General features: G+C 36.5%; 2 protein-coding genes across 4 annotated transcripts in view; one reads left to right on the top strand and one right to left on the bottom strand.

Moving 5' to 3' along the window:
• Window positions 1-19,398, top strand: part of Spryd7 (SPRY domain containing 7) — a 173,073-nt gene that overhangs the window by 79,561 nt on the left and 74,114 nt on the right. For all 3 annotated transcript variants that reach the window (XM_074043443.1, XM_074043441.1, XM_074043442.1), the window contains one exon: window positions 3,859-3,900. In XM_074043443.1, the coding sequence (XP_073899544.1) occupies window positions 3,876-3,900 (25 nt within the window). In that variant the 5' untranslated portion in view covers window positions 3,859-3,875. The remainder of the gene's footprint in view (window positions 1-3,858; window positions 3,901-19,398) is intronic.
• On the bottom strand, window positions 10,165-19,311 carry Kcnrg (potassium channel regulator). Its single transcript, XM_020186334.2, has 2 exons — window positions 17,015-19,311; window positions 10,165-12,436 (listed from the first exon to the last, which is right to left on the bottom strand). The coding sequence occupies exons 1-2, from the start codon at window positions 17,587-17,589 to the stop codon at window positions 12,187-12,189; spliced, it is 825 nt and encodes a 274-aa protein (XP_020041923.1). The 5' UTR covers window positions 17,590-19,311; the 3' UTR covers window positions 10,165-12,186.

Genomic DNA, 19,398 nt, shown 5'->3' with positions numbered 1-19,398 from the left:
CAAATTACAAACTTTTTCAGTTGTATTTATTGGTTGTAAGCAAGTACATATAACTTACTCCTACTGCCAGAAATTGAGTCAGAGGGGTTATCAAGAATGACTACTGGTTTTGATCATTGTTGTGTTATATATGTGATAGAGTAGAAGAGTTATTCACATACAAATCTTATTTTTAAAACCTTTTTTTTGGTGGGGGCAGCACTGGGGTTTGAACCCAGGGCCTCAAGTGAGCTTGCGAGACAGGCATTCTGTCACTTGAGCCACTGAGTCAACTCCATGTATAGCTATCCTTATCTCAACCAGCAAAAACACTTGTTCCTTCCTATTATTGCTTATACTCTCTCTTCAACAAAATTAGAGATAAGGGCAAAATAGTTTCTGCTGGGTATTGAGGGGGTGGGGGGGAAGGGAGGGGGTGGACTGGGTGGTAAGGGAGGGTGTGGGGGCAGGGGGGAGAAATGACCCAAGCCTTGTATGCACATATGAATAATAAAACAATAAAAAAAAAGTGTGGTAATTTGAGATCTTGATAATTTAAAGGTTCCAAATTCTGTGAGAATGAATATAGTTATATCAAAAATAGTTACTATTAAAATATTACTTCAAAAAATGCCTTACCAGTTTTGCTTGCATTTTTTAAGTGAGATATTCTTTATTAAGGGCATATTCTATACCCAGTACTTCACTATAGTCTATAAGAGATAATCTCTGTCAGCAAAGAACTTTTAACCTAGATAAGAATATTATACTAACATATAAGAAACAACTAGAGGATAATGAAACATAAAATCTGACTTGCTAACTAGAAGTTCAAAGAAAATGTGAACTTAAATTCATCAGAGAAGGCTTCTTAGAGGAGGCAGAAGATGATCTAGACTTAAAAGATGGATAGGATTGACTAGTGAAGTGAGAGTGATAGACTTTTAAGTACATAGGGAGTTAAGTACATATAGTAGATTGAAGAAAGAGAGTAGGCCTTAGGGGATAAGTAGGGAAGTGAATATAATCATATCTGAGATTATTTTCCTTCCTTTGCATAAGGTGCCCTCTTTTTTTTTTGTTTGTTTGGTTTTGGGTTTTGGCAGTACTGGGATTTTAACTTGGCTTCGTGCTTGTGAGGCAGGTACTCTACCACTTTGAGCCATGCCTCCAGTCCTTTTTGCTCATTATTTTAGAGATAGCATCTTGCTCTTTGTTTTGTTTTTTGTTTTTTTGTTTGTTTTTTATTGTTTTATTATTCATATGTGCATACAAGGCTTGGGTCATTTCTCCCCCCTGCCCCCACACCCTCCCTTACCACCCAGTCCACCCCTTCCCTCTCCCCCCCACCCCCTCAATACCCAGCAGAAACTATTTTGCCCTTACCTCTAATTTTGTTAAAGAGAGAGTATAAGCAATAATAGGAAAGACCAAGGATTTTTGCTAGTTGAGATAAGGATAGCTATACATGGAGTTGACTCACATTAATTTCCTCTGTGTGTATGTTACCTTCTAGGTTAATTCTTTTTGATCTAACCTTTTCTCCAGTTCCTGGTCCCCTTTTCCTATTGGCCTCAGTTGCTTTTAAGGTATCTGCTTTAGTTTCTCTGGGTGAGCATCTTGCTTTTTTGTGCAGACCAGCCTGAACCATGATGCTCCTATTTTAAGCTTACGACTGTAGTTAGAATGACAGGCACAGGCTACAACCTCCAGATGTTTTCCCTTGATACAGGGTTTTGCAAACTTTTTCACCCAGGCTGGCCTGGAACTGCAAATCCTACTGTCTCAGCCTCCTAATAGCTAGGATTACAGGCATGAGCCACCATTGCCCACAGCTGGGTGCCTCATTTCAAAGAAAACAGTATTCAAATTGCCTGTAGCCCTTCAAGAGCCAAGGTATAATGTTTTAAAGGACTGGGGCAAACAGCTTGTAAGAAATAACTGGAAGGGAATCTAAGCTTAAATATGACAAGTTTACCCTGAATGACTAGGGATCTATGGCTCTTAATTAATCATATCAAATGAGAAATCTTGAGAGGAAATGATTGAATAGCCAAAGTTTTACTGTCTTGGATTCTAGGGGACTGTGACATAATACTCTAATAATTGTTAAGCCAAAATTCTTTTCTAAAACTTCTCTGATTTTCATCCAAGCCTTAGCTCAAGTTATTTACTCCAAAAAAAAATGTCCTTCCCTTATCTTTGTGTGTCAAAGTCTATTCCCTACATTAAATTTTTCCCATGTCACTGTTCTTTCTAGCCAAAAAATACATTTCCCTTTTGCGTTTCCATACCTTAGAACAACTACTGCATACTGCATTGTGGGAAGGAATTTTCTTATTCTTTATTGTGTACTCTGCAAGCCTTACATAGTAGGTACTTGGTAAATAACCACTGATTGTTGAAGATGGACAGTAGTGCCTTCATGATAAAACAGCAAGTTCTGGAATGGCTTAATCTAACTAAGTAAATATAAAAATACCCAGGTTCTTTTTGGTTCTGTAGGAGTTTTCCACCTATCAGTGGTCTTGTCATTCTGTGCTACATATTAACATTCATGTCTCAAATCTTAGATACCTTACAGTGCCTTTTTATTTATTTATTTATTTATTTACTTACTTACTTACTTATTTTGTGGTACTAGTAAAATTTCATTTTTATAAAAAGCAAAACCAGAATCCTGTAGGTGAGGATATGAATAATCAGGATTGGTACATTCTAGTTATCTCTTTCGAGGGCCATTAGCTGTGTAAATGATCATTTCTAAAATTTATAACAGTGTGAAATACTATGAATGTAACTTACCTCTGAGGTAAAAACCTGTGAGTTCCTGAGAAGATAGGAGATGGTAGTAGAATGAAAGTTCTTATGCGAAAAAGCACTTTTCAGGCAGGAGGCCTGACTCACAAGCACGAATCCCTGAGTTCAAACCATAATAATGGAAAAATACACTTTTCAAAATTAAACATTTCTGATTCTAAAAAAAAAACATTTTGGGCTGGTGGCCTGGCTCAAGTGGTAGAACGCCTGCCTATCTAGCATGCAGCCTGAGTTCAAACCCCAGTACCACTCAAAAAACAAACTTTTTTGTAGTTACTCATTTATTCACATGTGCATACATTGCTTGGGTCATTTCTCCCCCCACCCCCCTCCCCTACCCTCTCACCCTCTCTCCCCCTCAGTTCCAGGCAGATCCATAAACATACACACACACACTCGCTCTCTAAAATTAATGGAATGCTTCTGAATGTTTATGCGTACTATAGACAACTCTAGTAAATAGGCTTTCTTATAAACTTTCTTGAACAATTTTATGAGACCAGCCAAGTCACACCAAAAAGCTTTCATATATTGAAGAAGTCAAAGAAAATTATTGACCAGATATGTAACATTTGTTTTCTGCTAAGACATTTGTTTTATTTGTAGTGGGGTAAAAATTCATTTTATGTGCCCTTAGAGCTTTTATATAATACATTTTTGGCAATGCAAGAGTTCTCCACCTTTCACTGCCTCCCTTAACAGAGTCCTCTTCATTCTGTGCTATCTATTAATGTTCATGCCTCAAAATATTAGATACTTTAAAGTGTCATTTTTAAAACCAAAACCAGAAACCTATGGGGAGAGGTTTTTCATGCTGGGAATCAAATGCAAGACCTCAAGCATGCTTGGCAAGTGCTCTACCACTGACCTGCACCCCTGTCCCTTAATTATGTTTTTTGAAAAGCCTATTATTGCTGTTGGTCTGGATTTATATTTGAGGGTGGTTGACGTATTTATAATTTTGCCAAAAGTCAGGAATTGAGCCAGCAATGAAATAATAGTTCCTATGATAAATCAGTTTCCCTTCTATCTTGATTTGCTTTATGACCTGTTTTCCAGGTGTGAATTTTGACACCATGGCTTCCTTCCTCCCCCAAAAAGGTGAGAGCTGACTAACTCATGGTCACTTAGACCATGTGGAGAAGGGATTAAGACTGGAAGCAGAAAACAGACATTGTCTGTACAGAGCAAAGTGCCTTACAACAGTTCACTTTAGTAGAGGGCAATAAGTGCCACATGAGATGATCCCCTCCCCTCAACACAAAACTGTAAGTAACTGGGAACTTACAGGGAAATTGGAAAGTTGTTTCTGTTGTCAATAAAAATGTCTTCATTTTGTAATTTGGGGCCTGCCTGCTTGCAAACTAATATGCATTGAGTTGTCAACTGAACTTTTCCTAGTTTTTCCTTGCAAGAATTTATACCAAAGTAGAATGCCATATTCACCCTAAAGTAACCTGGGATCTGGGCTACAAGAACTGAGGCCAAAGATTACATGAATTTGGATAGCCAGGTTAGAACTAAGTTTTGGGCCTTTGCCTATACAAGACTTTAGTCTTGAATATAGCAAGGAATAGGAAGACATCAAAGTCTCTTGCAATAAAATCTGGAAGGAGACTTTTGGAAGTTTAATGTGGCAATACCATTCCTAAGACATAAAGTCTGATGGTAAGGAACCCTAGTATGTGACTATTGTAATAATCTGGGAAAAACCTGAACAGGCCAGGCCTGGTGGCTCTAGTCTATAATCCTAGCTATTTGGGAGGTGGAGATCAGGAGGATCAGGTTTGAGGCCAGCCTTGACAAAAAGTTTGTAACACCCTATCTCGTCCAGTGGCAAAGCACTGTGGCATGTGCCTGTCATCCCAGCTATACAGGAAGTGTAAATAAGAAGAATCATTGTCTAGGCTTGCCCAGGTATAAAGCGAGACCCTATCACAAAAATAACCAATACAAAGAGGGTTGGCAGAGTTGATCAAGTGGTGAGTGCCTGCCTAGCGAGCACAAGAACCTGAGTTCAGTCCCCAGTACCACACAAAAAAAGCCTGAACAGAATAATGATGATACAAATGGAAGTGATTGCCAAGCATGGTGGTTCACACTATAATCCCAGCACTTGAGAAGCTAGGCAAGAGGATCATAAGTTCAAGGCCAGCCTGGCTTACATAGTGAGATCCTGTCTTAATAAATAAATAAATAAAGTGGAGGTGAAAATTAAATTTATCATATTTCAAAAGAAAAAAACTATACCTTAGGTTTAGAAAACTGATATTCCGTACTTGAATACTTGGTTTTGATGGAGAAATGCACTTAAGAACATATCATGATGGTTTAGATAAAGGGGAGGCATAAAAATTATATATTTTCGGTACCAGAAAACAATGGTGATATCGCTGAAACCAAAAACAGACAGTTAAGAGAGAAGCCAATTTGAGAAGATGATACTGGGTTCCATTTGTGTAGTATTATTAGCTGATATTCAAGCATTCACTTCAAAATCCCTGATTAAAGGCTACTAGATATACCAAGCTGGAATTCTATGTAAAAGTCAAGCTGAGTAAATTTGGCAGTTACTCACATGAAGCTGATAGAGGAAGTCAGGTTAATTGAAGCTCTTTTTTAAGGACATGGATCCTTTAAAAAAAAATTATGTAAATAAACTTGCTACATATAAAATCTTACATATTTCCGAAACTGAATTAGAACTCCCTTTTTACCTTAGAGTGTCATATCTCAAACTTATTGGTGTCTGTAAGAAAATTCCTACAGTTGTATCAGTTATGAGGATCAAAGACTGAACTGTTTTAGTACTCTTGAACCTTACCTTCTCTTTTAATAAAACAAAGGTCTTCCCAGTATTAGACTGAGAGAGTGAAATTAAGACATAAAGTCTAAATAATTCAGTCAGTTTAAACTTTATAAAATTGACATAGCTTTAATTTCCAAATGGAAAAGCAAGTAATTGAATTGGGGGAAGTGTGCTAGTCTCCAGTTTCAAGAAACAGTGTAGTACAAAGACCTGGCATTCTGGCTGAAGAGCTGTAATAATAAACAGAAATTTGAAAACCAGGAAGACAAGTTTTCCAAGAGTGCATCTGTGGCGTTTCAAAGGAGATTTAACAAGAAATTCCGGAGGATGGCCAAAATAGGTTTAGATAATTGAGATTCCTTATTTAAATACTTGTTTTTGATGAAGAAACACACTTCAGAGGAAATGATGGTCCTAAGGTCTGAAACTTTTTCTCACCATAAATCAAGTTTGCTTTTGAAGAAAACTAATACTCAAATCAAATAGAAATTAAACACGATTTAAATTATAGGAATTTAAAAAGTGAAGAAAGTAAGAATTGTTTTAAATTAACTGAAAGCAAATATTTTGGTTTTCTAGGAGCAAAATATTGTTCTGTAGGATTCCTGTTTATAAAGTCAAAATATCTTGCTCATTTGCCTAATTGTTACTTGTCATGATAAATAGCTTCTCGTCATTATTCTACATCTTTGCTTAATTTTAAGGAATATGTAAGGAAACTAAAAATATAAATCTGCACTTCCAAAATAGCCTTTATAAGCTTTGCTAATATGTCTTCCATATATACCAGAATATTTGGGCCATTTTACCTTAATCCTTGAATCTAATCCAAGTTCTGTGAATATACAACTTCAAATTGGGTTACCCAGAACTGCAAACTTTCCTTTTTATGTTTTTAAGCCTAGTTACATCTGACTTACTTGCCTGCTCTTCTGACTTCTGTCTTTTCATGACTCCTAAATTATGGAGGTATGTGATGATTTAATATCAATTTTAGTCATGTGACATTCATTCTAAAAAAAATTTTTTGGTGGTGATGGAATTTGAACTCAGGGCTTTGCACTTGCTAGGCAGGCACTGTACTGTTTGAGTCATGCCTTCAGCTCCTAAACTAATATTTTAATGTTATTAATTGCTAAGCACTCTTAGCAATTTACTTTTTATTAGCAAATAATATATACTCACTTTTGGCTAGGCTATTTTATTTTACTGTGCTTAAATGTATAGTTTGGTGTATTCAATGAATTAGTGTTCTTATACATCTGTATTTTCTCCTATTTTGGCATAGAATTACCCAAGTAAATTTTTAAGAGAAAATACCTGTAATCTTACCCCTTGAATCAACTCTTTCAGACTGAATTATATAAAGTATCTTCATCCATCTTTGCATCTACTCTAATTCTTGTTTTTCTGCATATGTGTTCCCTAAGACTATAGCTTTCCAAATGTTTCAGTGGTTCATTTGAGCCCATTAGGAACTGAGAAATGTAGGGGAATGTAAAGACACAATCCTAGTTCTTATCTTCAAAGCACTCATAGAACCTCAGATATCAGTGAGCAGACTTCCTTGAGGTCTTTTATTACAAAAAGGGTGGGCCAGCTGGTGGGGTGGCTTAAGTGGTAGAGTGCCTGTCTAACAAACATGAGGCCCTGAGTTCAAGCTCCGGTGCCACTAAATAAATAAATAAATAAACTACAAGCAAACAAAAACAAAACAGACATTCTTCTCTTAGAAATACTATAGAACTTTGAGAGGTTGGCTCTCTATGTCTGACGAATAGCAGAGTGGGCTGGAGGCATGGTCTGGCTCAAGCTGTGTAGCACCTGCCTAGTAAGTGTGAAGCCCTGAGTTCAAATCCCAGTACTGCAAATTTTTAAAAGGTTGGGGGCATGTAAGATGAGCTTCTCTACTTAGCTCCTTACTTAGGAACCCAGAGAAGTTCAAGTTCTTTGCAGAAGTGGTGTGAAATTATGAGTAATATGAAATTGAAACAGTTTGTATTTGGTATGTTTTACCCAACTGATAAGATAAAAAGTCATTTGTTTTATGATTTCTGTTTTTGAGGTGTTGGTGCAAAATTCAAAGATACAGAAAACTGCCCACCTGTATGTGTTTAGAGAAGTCTTAGGCACACTTTAGTTTTGGAAGCCAAGTCCTATTTATTTTGCTGCATGTTTACTTCATGTTTTATTCTTTGATATACTAGATACATATTTCCAGTTTTTACCCATGGAGCATTTTAGCTTTTTAGCCATTAAAAGATTTCATAGTTAAGGTAAATAGATGAAGACATCCTAAATGATGAGTTTTGGTAGAAGTTGTATGTAGCTTTTCATCATTAAAAGCCCAGTAGAAGGCCTTATACTTCTTGAGTGTAATTCTGTGGAAAGCTGGTGGGTAATTGTGTTTTTCTTTACTTGGTTCTTGATATTCCAGAAATCTAAGTAATTTTAACACTTCTCTTGATTTCTTGAGATTTTGGTTAAAAACACTAAGTCCCGAAATGCTAGTTTATGCCATATTACTCTCTTCTGTGGGTTCTTTGACTCCAGGAAAATTTCCTAAATTTCTTTTTGAAATGTTCCTCTTAGTTGCTTCTACATTACTAAACTTGCTAAACATGCTGTTGCAGTCAACTTTCTCAGCACATAGAAGGTTTAAAACACTCTTGGCATTTTACCCCAGCACAGTCTCTGATTGGATACGTCTCTAGTAGTGGCTGTTTCTATTTTTTATGATAGAGTATCAGTACAGAAGCTTTTAACACAAAGCTGAATATTGTCAGATGTAAATGCTATATAAGAGAAATTAGAAACAGATTATGATTCCCTAAACCATATATTTCTCAAGTTGCTTTCCCTCAACCATTCAGGCTCCTGATTTCAGATGTGCTTTCAAAGCAACCCCAATTAGTTCCAACTTTACTATAACCTCAGAACTCTTTGTAATTATAACTTATATGTTAAATTCAGGCATAAAATTGAGCATAGAGCTCCTTTTCAAAAAATATTTGTAGGAAGAACTTCCAAAATCACTAGTAAGTGATTGTGGTTCAAGAATCATAAGCTAAATTCTTTGGTGCCTTGTCAGAAGTGAAACCGTGGGTAATGGAAAGAAGCTGAAACAAACACAAGTGGGAGACCAGAGAAGACCCAACTATTTATTTATTTTTTTATTTTTTTGGTGGGACTGTGGTTTGAACTCAGTACTTCACTCTTTTGCAAAGCAGGCACTCTACCAATTAAACATGCTTCCAGTCTGTTTTTTGCTGTGGTTATTTTGGAGATGGGATTCTCCTGAACTGGCCTTGAGTCATGATCCTCCTGATCTCAGATTCCCAAGTAGCTAGGATTACAGGTGTGAGCCACTGGTGCCCAGCAAGACCCAGCTATTGATGGTTATCATTAAGACCTGAAAGACCTTAACATGCCACAATATATACATAACTTGTGTATATGAGATGGAATGACAGGTATCTATGATTTGTTGGACCTGGGTTTTCAGTGTAGTTGGCCAAGATAAGCTTCTGGCATTATTTTCTTATAACAAAAAATTAAATAGAAAAATTTATTTAGTCAAGAAGTTAAGAGCTAATTGATGCCTATGTGAAAATATTCTAGTCTTTTTTTTTTCTCCCTAAAACAGGCAAGAGTTTTTAATTTGTGTAAGGTGCACCTTAACCTATCCCTGTTTTCTTCAAACTACATTTGCCTGGCTGCCTTTTTGCATGTCTGGACATCCCACTTATAAGTCCCACTATAGTTTGGAGTGAAAACAAGGACTGAGATGATACTGATAGATCTGTCTCCAGATGAGATAATCTCTAAAATATTTACTGAAATAAGAAACTTGGGCCAGGCACCAGTGCTCATGCCTGTAATCCTAGCTACTCAGGAGACAGAGATCAGGAAGATCACGGTTCAAACAGCCTGGGCAAATAGTTCATGAGACCCTATCTCAAAAATACCCAACATAAAAAAGGACTAGCAGAGTGGCTCAAGTGGTAGAGCCATTTGCCTTGAAGGCATAAGGCCCTAAATTCAAACCCACCAAAAAAAAAAAAGAAACAAACTTTCCAGCTTCCAATAAATAAATAAATGAATGAACGAACAAACTCTACCCATTCTACTCCCTAATGAACATTTTGTGTGTGTGTGTGTGTGTGTGTGTGTGTGTGTGTTTGTTTTTGGTTTTTTTTTTTTGGTTTGGGTTGTTTTGTTTGTTTGTGTTTTGCAGTAGTAGGGATCTACCCACGGCCTCATGCATGCTAGGCAAACATTCAACCACTGAGCTACATAGCTACATTCCCAGCACCATCATTTTTTAAAATTGTGGTAATCTGTCCTAAAAACTTCTACACTGTGAATTCATGGCTATGAAAGGCTTAAGTTGTTTTAATTTAAACTCATTGTCAGTATTATGAATTATAATGATGATAAGCTCCAGAGGGGCAAGAATTTTTTTGTTCTGTGCAGTAAGGATCTCCAATGTCAAGAATAGTGTTTGGCACATAACAGATGACAGCAAATATTTTATTGAATGAATGAATATTATATTACATGTTTCCAAAGATAATATATTTCTGTTAGCTCATTAAAAAGAACATTTTATTTCTAATCTCAAAATTGCTTCCTACAATGTGAATGACTAAAAACACATTAATAACAGTTTAAACATTTCCTGTCTTACTCCCTGCCAAACTATAGTTAGAATATTTTTTGCTTCAGTATTTTTTTAATCATTATCAGATTTGAAGAGTCTTATCAGCAAAACACTACACAGAATTAGACAGTACTAGATGAATAACTATGCAAGTTATACACAACTAGTTAAATCACATGCATGGCAAAAATTTAGCAGAATAGAAATAGAGTTTAATACTAGAAAAACAACTAGACCCACCACATCATTCCCAAAACTATAAAATGACAAACTAAGTTGGTGTTTCTGCAGAAAAGATTAGTGCTATCAAAAACAAAACAAAAAACTTATTTAAAGAGAATTTCCTCTTATTTGGATCATTATTTTCAGTTACTAATATTAACATTATTAATTTTAAGTTATTTTACACTTTTTCATAACACTTAACTTTTGTGGAGGGTGGGTAAAGGGGCTTGAACTCGGGGCCTCACACTTGCTAGGCAGGTGCTTTACCACTTGAGCTACTCCACCAGCCCAATGATACCTAACTTTTTAAGGTAAAATTTTTTCTTCCAAGTCTTTCTTCCCCACAACCTAGTACACAGAAATCTAAAAGTCACCACTAGAAATTTCAGCTTCTTTACTATAAATGGAAGTGCTTCACAGGAAGGGTGGTACAATAAAATTTGTGAGTACAAGAGACAGTAAGCCATACTATGCCATAATAGTCCCCCAACTCCCAGACATACACTCACAATCTTTCAGGTATGGCTTCTTTCTTTCTTAATTTTTCAACAGATATACATCCACCATGGTCTAGTGAAAAGTAAGTCTTCCTTCTTAGAACCCAGTCATCCAGTTCCTTCTCCATATGTGACCTGTATCTCTTGCTGCATTTATTAAATAAATATGTATTTTTCTACAAATGGAAAAATTGTTTTGCACCTTGTTTTCCCCACTTATATTTTGACAGTCCTTCCTTATTGTCTTACAAACTGTTGCCTCATTGTTTTTAAGGACTGAACAATATTTGTTGTAGGAATCATAAGCACCCATTCTGTAATGAACTTTGAGCTTATTTCTAATCTTTTGCTGTTATGATGATACACTTCTTTACTTGCGTGTAAGCTCCTTAAGAATAAGAGCTTTTGTCCCACTCATTTTTAATCCTGAAAATTTAGTATAATGTCCAAAGAAAAACAATTAGGTTTTTTTGGTGGTACTGGGGCTTGAACTCAGGACTTCATGCTTACTAGACAGGTGCTCTACCATTTGAGCCACTCCACCAGCTGAGAAAATAATTTTTATGGTGACATATAAGTCTATACAGAAGAAAGGGTTACTGTGGCTGTAGATTAGATTAGTGAAAGTGTGCATGCTTTGGATACATGAAGATCTGGGTTCAATTCCCAGCACCACAAACAATAAATAAAAAGATTAATTAATATGCCTAGGAAAGGGGGGAAAAAACAAGGCCTTACAGAAAAGATGCAGTTGATAGTAGGCCATCTATCTTCATCATCATCACTAAATTACTGAGTGCTACCATGTCTCCTTTAATGCCTACGTTTCTCGTTAATAGATGAAGAAATTAAAGCATATCTAATAAATGACTGAGTTGGGATTAGAGACCAGCAGTCTGACTCCAGAGCCCATGTTTGAAAACTGTGTAAGTGGTCATGGAGAAAGGGAAAAAGGAACTGAAGGTAGAAGAATCATGCCACAGCACCAAGTGCGCAGTATTGTTTATAGAGCAGCATGCAGTTCATTGTGACTTAAGCACTGTTGGGGCCTGGTTGCCCATAGATGCCATCGTAGGGGATGAGGCCAAAAAAGTTGTTCAGTTTGAATACAAGTTGACTAACATATGCCCCAGATATACAATTTCTAAATAAGAAAAGGACAGTTTCCCTTTACTGTAAGTGAACAGACAACTTCATTTCTTTTTCTGAGACTGCTCTGCCATGATGGTGATGCTAGTAGTCTCTGGTTGTGGTGTTTTATTCACCATGAGGACTTCAGGGCTTTTTATCCTTTCAAAGCAATAGCATTCAGTTTTGTCTTCAGAGGATACTGTTCTAGTGCTGACCAGATGAAAGCCTTCATTTAACAAAGTATCAATCAGTAAACCAAGGACATTTGTTCCATTGGCCAATTTTCGGTTATCAGGTTTTATGGAAACATACCTGGGACACACAAAAAAAAGTTTAATTATAAAGCATTCCATTAATAACTAGCAAAACTAGTTACTAGCAAAACTTATAATCGCAAATAAACGCATCCTACCTTTTTTGGTTGGTTTGGTTTTCTTTTACTTTTTGAAACAAGGTCCTGCTATGTGACCTAGGTTGGCCTGAAACTCACCATGTAGCCTAGGCTGGCCTCAATCTTATAATCCTCCTACCTCAGCTTCCTGAGTGCTGGATTACAGAGGCATATGCCACTACACCTGCCATCATACCATTTTTGATCAGAATATTTTTGAGACTTCATTTTCAAATCCAAATCAACAACTTTAGGTACTGAAAAGAGACCTTGCTGTGATTTCCAAAGTCATTTCAAGTCCACATTTAAGAATACAGCCAACATTGCTGGGCGCCAGTGGCTCATACCTATAATCCTAGCTACTCTGGAGGCAGAGATCAGGAGGATCACGGTTTGAAGCCAGCCCAGGCAAAGAGTTCTCAAGAGCCTATCTTGAAAATACCCAACACAAAAAACACAGCTGGCAGAGTGGCTCAAGTGGTAGAGCTCCTGCCTAGCAAGTGTGAGGCCCTGAGTTCAAGCCCCAGTACAAAAAAAGAATACAGCCAATATTAATGAATTTTCTCTGAAAAATTACTTTCTGTAGCAATTTGATCACATAACTAAATTGAGTTAATTTTTATAGTATAACTTAACTATTTCTAGGGTTTTTTTTTTTTGGTTTTCAATTTGCTACTTTTGCGCAGTTTGATTAACTGATTTAATCATTTTCATGACTACTTTATACATTTACAATTTTCTACCAGATCAAATTTTACCAATTATTAGTACTGACATTATGAATTTTTTGAGACTTATTCCTATCAAATCCATTTTTTTCAGGTGAAATTTTACAGATATAAGATGGCAAGATTCTGTTGTCAGTTTTTACTCAGTAACCGCTCATTGTCAGTAAGCAAAAATTTGGGATCAAAGAATCTCTGGAGTGAAAATAGCAGCAACCTTTATTCCCTAAGCAACTCCACAGAACCAAGAAAAAATATGCCAAGCTGGACTTCATACCTATAGTCACAGTTGCCTGTAAACCTAGCTACTCAGGAAGCTGAGATTGGAAAGATTGAGGTTTAAGACCAGCCTGAGCAAAATGTTTGCAAGACCCCATCTCAGTGGAAAAAAAGTGGGAAGTGGTGGTACATGCCTGCCGACAGCAGCAGAAAGTGTAAAATAGGATATTGGTCCAGGCTGGCCTGGGCAAAGACAAGCAAGAGTCTATCTCCAAATAACCAGAGCAAGAAGGACTAGAAGTATGGCTGAAGTGCTTGGGTGCCTACCTAGCAAATGGGAAGCTCTGTGGTACCAAAATACCACAAAGGGGAGGAAAAATGCCTGAACTTCAGACTGATTATATGTTGGTTTTTACAACATCAGTATAACATATCTGCATAGACATAGCTATATTACTCCTTCCTTTTCTGCCATCAAGGATGTTTTTTATTTGTATCTTCCCATTGTTTATGAGATGTGAAGACTAATCTGGATCAGTTCCTGGCAGAAACCTAAACTGTCTATAGTTCTATGCCATAAAAAGATGCTTGAATACATCCCTAATCCTTTAATGATCATGACTGAATGTGATTATTTAGTTCACATTTAGAAACTTATTCTAGGCAAAGAAAAAATAGTATAATTATCAAAGTACAAAGCACAGTTCAAAAAATTTGTATTTAATACAAGAAAATTTTAATATTAGTAAATCATTTCATACACACCCAAGTCCCAGATCTTAATTATATCTTCTAGAAACACTTGTCAGAAAGTTACAGAATATCTCATAAAAGAATCAAGATACAAATAATGAATGGCAACAAGTGGAATATATTTGCAAGAAATCACTGGAATCATTGATTCCTTATGAGGCCAAACTGATAAGCAAATATTTCAAAGCACAAAAAAGAACGACTAAAAGAAACCAATGGGAAGTAGAAAACTAAACTTTTTTTTGACAGTGCCTAGGGTGCACTGCCTTTTGGGGAAGTAACTCTTATTTTTAAAAACTTAAAGGCAACTATACTTTCCCATCTCAGCTAGTTTGAAAAAGAGGTCAGACAAGAGCAAAGTCTATCAGAGAGACTCTAGAATCCTGGCCATAACTTGAGCGGAATACTGTCCTATCACATGAATGGCTATCTGAAGGATGGTAGCCAAGCACGTCTAGTACTATGAACTTGAAGGATAATGGAACAACTTGTTAGATTAACAAGACCTGAGAGTAGAAAATCATATTGGTAGACCATAATGAATTAAGTTAGATGTTATATCAGACTTTCAAGAGCTATTCAGGCTTATTCTACCGTTTTCCACCTTCTAAAAACATCTGAATAGATTCAGACTAAGGAATGAGCAAAAAACAAAAATAACTGCCATTTAGGCAGTTATATGCTGAAAAATGGGCTTTTTAAGTCCAGAGTTTTTACCCAGGCACCATAGATCTCTATGTCACTTTATTCGGATTATCTGAACTTTGAAACTGGCACTATATAAAAAACCAGAAACACATGATGGAAAAAAAATCTGAACTTAAAACAACTGAAAATACCATATGGTAATGCAAAAAAAAAAGTTAACTGAAAAAAAGAGTTCCAGTTTTGGAATTATGTATTATGGAAGTTTAAATATAATGCCTTAGCCGGGTACAAATGGCTCATGCCTATAATCCTAGCCACTTGGAACGCTGAGGTCAGGAGGATCCAGGTTCGATGCCATCCCAGGCAAATAGTTTGCAAGACCCCATCTCCAAAATTAAACAAATCCAAATGAACCAGAGGTGTGGCTCAAGCAGTAGAATGCCTGCTTTGCAAGTCTGAAGCCCCGAATTCAAACCCCAGTTCCACCAAAAAAATAAATATAATGCTTTTTTCACATTAAGTTGTGGGTTTTTTTTTTTAAGTCTGTGCATTTTCTAAAATATACACGCTTAACAAAAAGGTAGAAACTATTTGGCATTGTGAATACACAAAAGTAGTACAATTCTATTATTAATCTAGTTTGTCAAGATTATACTTTCTCCAAGTGCATAATTTTAAAAGAGCATTTATAGTTTTTTCCAAGTAATCTTTTTGCCTAGCCTGTTTTTTCTTAAAATTCATGACATCATTTTTCCTTAAGTTTCTAATTTTTTGAAGAGATCCCAAAAGGACATAATCAAATTTTGTAAGTGAAAAAACTGATTATTTCTCGTTTAAGTACCCCACCAATGGAAATAAAGTTGTGCAGAGATAAAAGTTGATAAAGATAGGGTCTTAGGTTTTCTTCACAATCATCCTATTAATTTGATTGGCTCCCATTTCCCAAAATGACGTTTCAACCTCTTTGGAAGGGCAGGAAACTATAATGTGTAAAAATTTAAGTATTGTTATACTTGGTTATACTGCCCAGTGTTCTCTAGTTGGTAAGCCAAGACCATGGATATGTGTGGGAAAGGTAGACACTGGTACCCTTCCTGATGGCTGCTGTTCAAGTTAAGAAAATATCCTAAAATATGTCTGTCTACCTTTATCAAATAAGTAAGCGCTATTTTATTTTAAATGCTATGAGTATAGAACACATGTAGGCTTTTTTTTTTCCTCCTACAAATTATAACCAGCAAACCACTTCCAGTCAGTAAAATGATAAGACAGCATTAAGACATTTCTAACAGGGAAGGGGGTAAGGGAGTAGATCCCTGACTACAGGATAGAAATCAGCCTTAGAGTCCAGTCAAAAGAAGGTGAATAATCAGTTCAGGAACAGATGTCCTTAACACATGACAGCCTATCCCAACATTTTGAGTCGTTTAAGAGCCAAGGAAGTTATAGGACACCAATTTGCCATGAGACATACCTGCCTTTAAGGGTGTTTAAAAACAAAGATTCTGCCAGGTACCAGTGGCCCCTGCAGCTCACACCTATAATCTTAAGCTACTGAGGAGGCAGAAATCAGGAGGATCTCAGTTTGAAGCCAGCCCTGGCAAATAGTTCTTGAGATTATATCTCAAAAATACCCAACAAAAAAATGGGCTGGCAAAACGGCTCAAGTGGTAGAGCACCTGCCTAGCAAGCAAGAGGCCCTGAGTTCAAACTCTGGTATCGCAAAAATATTCTCTTCCACTGAAGAAAATCAGTAGTCAAATTGTAGGAAATCAGGTGAAACTATTCAACTTTTCCTATATGTAAGCCACTAAAAGAATCTGAGAAAATAACAAGATTCATTTCTAAGCCAAATTCATTAGCAATGGAACTCAATCTATAAGATTATTTCCTCCTGTAACTTGAAAAACACAGTTCCAGTTTTCCCTAGGCTATCTTGGTTTATTTCTGTTGTCTCACTTACATAATGAGAATATTGTTTTAGTCTGAAAATCAGTGTCCAGGTTTAGAAATCACTATCCAACTCCACTGGTTACCCCAAAACAGTTTGAGTAAACATTTTTTTCCAAGAAAAGTCTTAGGCATAAGGAACTTTGTTTTGAAGGAAAATGTTAGAAACTGGAATTAAAAAAAGATGCTCAAAGCACAAAATACCTGACTCCAGTTTGGTTATCTGTAATGCTGTCAGAGCCACAATGGAAAACCAGGTCATGATAAGAAGGTCTTTGTGGAGGCAGTGAAACTAAAGTCATCTGAGGAGGGAATGAGTTATTCCAGGTAGGTGTTGTAGGTTGCTCTATAAACACTGTAATCCTCTCAGTTAGCATCTCAATTGTTTTGCTGCAAGAGCCAAACACTCTGAAAAAAGCTTGAGTGCTTCGGTTTAGGAAATGCACCTCCAGGACAGCAGGTCTTAGTTGGAGCAGGTGTTGGTTTAAGAGATCAACCAGAGAATCAAGTTCATAGAAAAGAGCCTCCCTCTGAAGCCTAAGATAGTCCGAAAAGCCAGAGGGTAATAAAAGCTGGTGGGTTCTCAAAAAATCTAAGATGAAACTAAATAAAACACCATCTCTGTCCACAAAAATCTGGCCATCAATCATCTTGAATTCCTGGTCTTTGCCAGCTAACATTCGTGCCAAACGAGAGGCAGGAAACTGCTTCATGGTAGAAAGCCTTGTTGTGAATATCTTCCCTCCCACATTCAAAGTGACCAGTTCCCGACTACTCATTCTTCCCTGCCTTTAAACTACAGGCTATACACCATCAGCCACTAAAGACTTATGAGGAACTTGTAAACCAGTCTGTTATTATAAATGTTGTTCGTTATATATGATTAAGAAACAGAGGGGAGGGGAGAATAACAAAACCCAGAGACCTAGATTCCCAGGTAACAATCTTAAAACAAACAGTGTATCCATAGTTTGTGTTTGCAAATTTGAGTTGCTTGGGAACTTGCAGTTTACATAGTCAGCAGGTGAAACTGAGTAATTTAAGGAAAAGTGCCGGTGTATCTGAGGACAGATGGCAAATAGATCCCTTTCCTATATTCCATTTTTACAAAATCCTCTTGGGTTGGGAATGCAGCACAGTAGTAAAGTTCTTGCCTAGCATGTGCAAGGTCTTGGGTTCACTCCCCAGCAGTGAAAAATTCTCTGTGAAACCTGGTGTAAATCTGTGATTTAAAACAAATACAAAAAATTACTGGGAGCAGAAAAGCACTCTTCCTTCACCAGACCTTTTACTTCCTCAGTGCCCTTATGGCAGAGGTGAGACTTATAGAGAAACATTGTCTGAATTTCCTGAGATCCTCACAAGCAGTTTTGTGGCTAAATCATGAATTTGTTAGGAATGAGGCAGTGGTTACCTTACCTGGCAGTTTGACTCACAGAAGGAAATTATTTCTTCTGTAAGGTTTGGTTGCCATCTTTTTTTCTGTGCCTGTTTACATTACCTCTTCTTAACCAAACTAAAGGACTGGGATAAAGACACTCTATTCTCAGAAATTGTATTCCATTTAATTGACTTTCAAAGGAATGCTATTTCCCATGACAGAAATAAGGCAGACTAAAAAGCAGTTTTAAGGTAAGCATACTTCTATGTTTTCTCCTGAATTCTAAGCAGGAACAAGAAAATTAAGTTTTTTGTTCTGTGGGCATCTTGATTTCATATAAGCAGATAGGGCAGAATCAGTATGCAGCTGGTTACTTGGTTTTATAATACCTGACATACTTTCATCTGTTGTCAAATTAGTCTTACTGTACCTGAAAGTCTGTAAGCACATGGACTGGTCTGGTGGTACAGTTGCTGTGATACAACTTTAGAACCACACACTTAGCTGCCAGTGAAAAGGTGGCTTTCCCATTTCCTGCTCTTGCCATGTGTTATCTTTAAAAAAAAAAAAAAACTATGCCTTTGCACAGCCACTTAAGTTTGTCATCTTTGGTGAAAAATTCGCAAAAACTAATGAGAATAAGACTTAAATCTCTACCCTCCTAAAAATGTAAACTTATATAAATCATAAGAGAAATCAGAGTTTTTGTTTATGTAAGATTTATATTTCAGTGAGAAAGGAACCAACCCTCTAGTAAAACTTGGAAATTAAAATCTAGTCACACTTCCTTTTTTAAAAGAAAGTTTACTATCAAAAGTTCTTTGTAAGACTGAGGTCTTTATTGTACACTTGATGAACAATCACCGTTTCCCTACCTACCTCATCAATGCAACATTAGATCATGTATTCTCTCACTTCCTGATTTTTGTATTTTGTCTCACTCTTGAGGTTCAAGAAATCTTCCTTTCTCAACCTCCTGAGTAGCTAGGACTACAGGTATACTCACTTTCCATTTTCATCACAGCATAAACAGCCAAAGTGGGGTGAGGGTATTTATTTTAAAAGCACTCTTTTAAAAAGGAAGGAAGGGGTGCTGTACACTACTGTTAAATTTCTCTTTTATCTTAATGCTACCTAATTTGAACATTGTATAGGACATTAATTCTTGGAAGAAAATGACTGGAATCTAGACTAAATCTGATTATTC

This window comes from Castor canadensis, chromosome 10, assembly GCF_047511655.1.
Source record: "Castor canadensis chromosome 10, mCasCan1.hap1v2, whole genome shotgun sequence".
Taxonomy (NCBI): domain Eukaryota; kingdom Metazoa; phylum Chordata; class Mammalia; order Rodentia; family Castoridae; genus Castor; species Castor canadensis.
This window is presented reverse-complemented; position numbering and strand designations above follow the sequence as displayed.

Bases quoted from the DNA above. Each gene is read 5' to 3' on its own strand.
- Kcnrg (XM_020186334.2), bottom strand. From the start codon at position 17,589: ATGAGTAGTCGGGAACTGGTCACTTTGAATGTGGGAGGGAAGATATTC. The intron at 12,437-17,014 runs GTATTTTGTGCT...TGTGTGTCCCAG, and splicing joins GATAACCAAACTGGAGTCAG to GTATGTTTCCATAAAACCTG.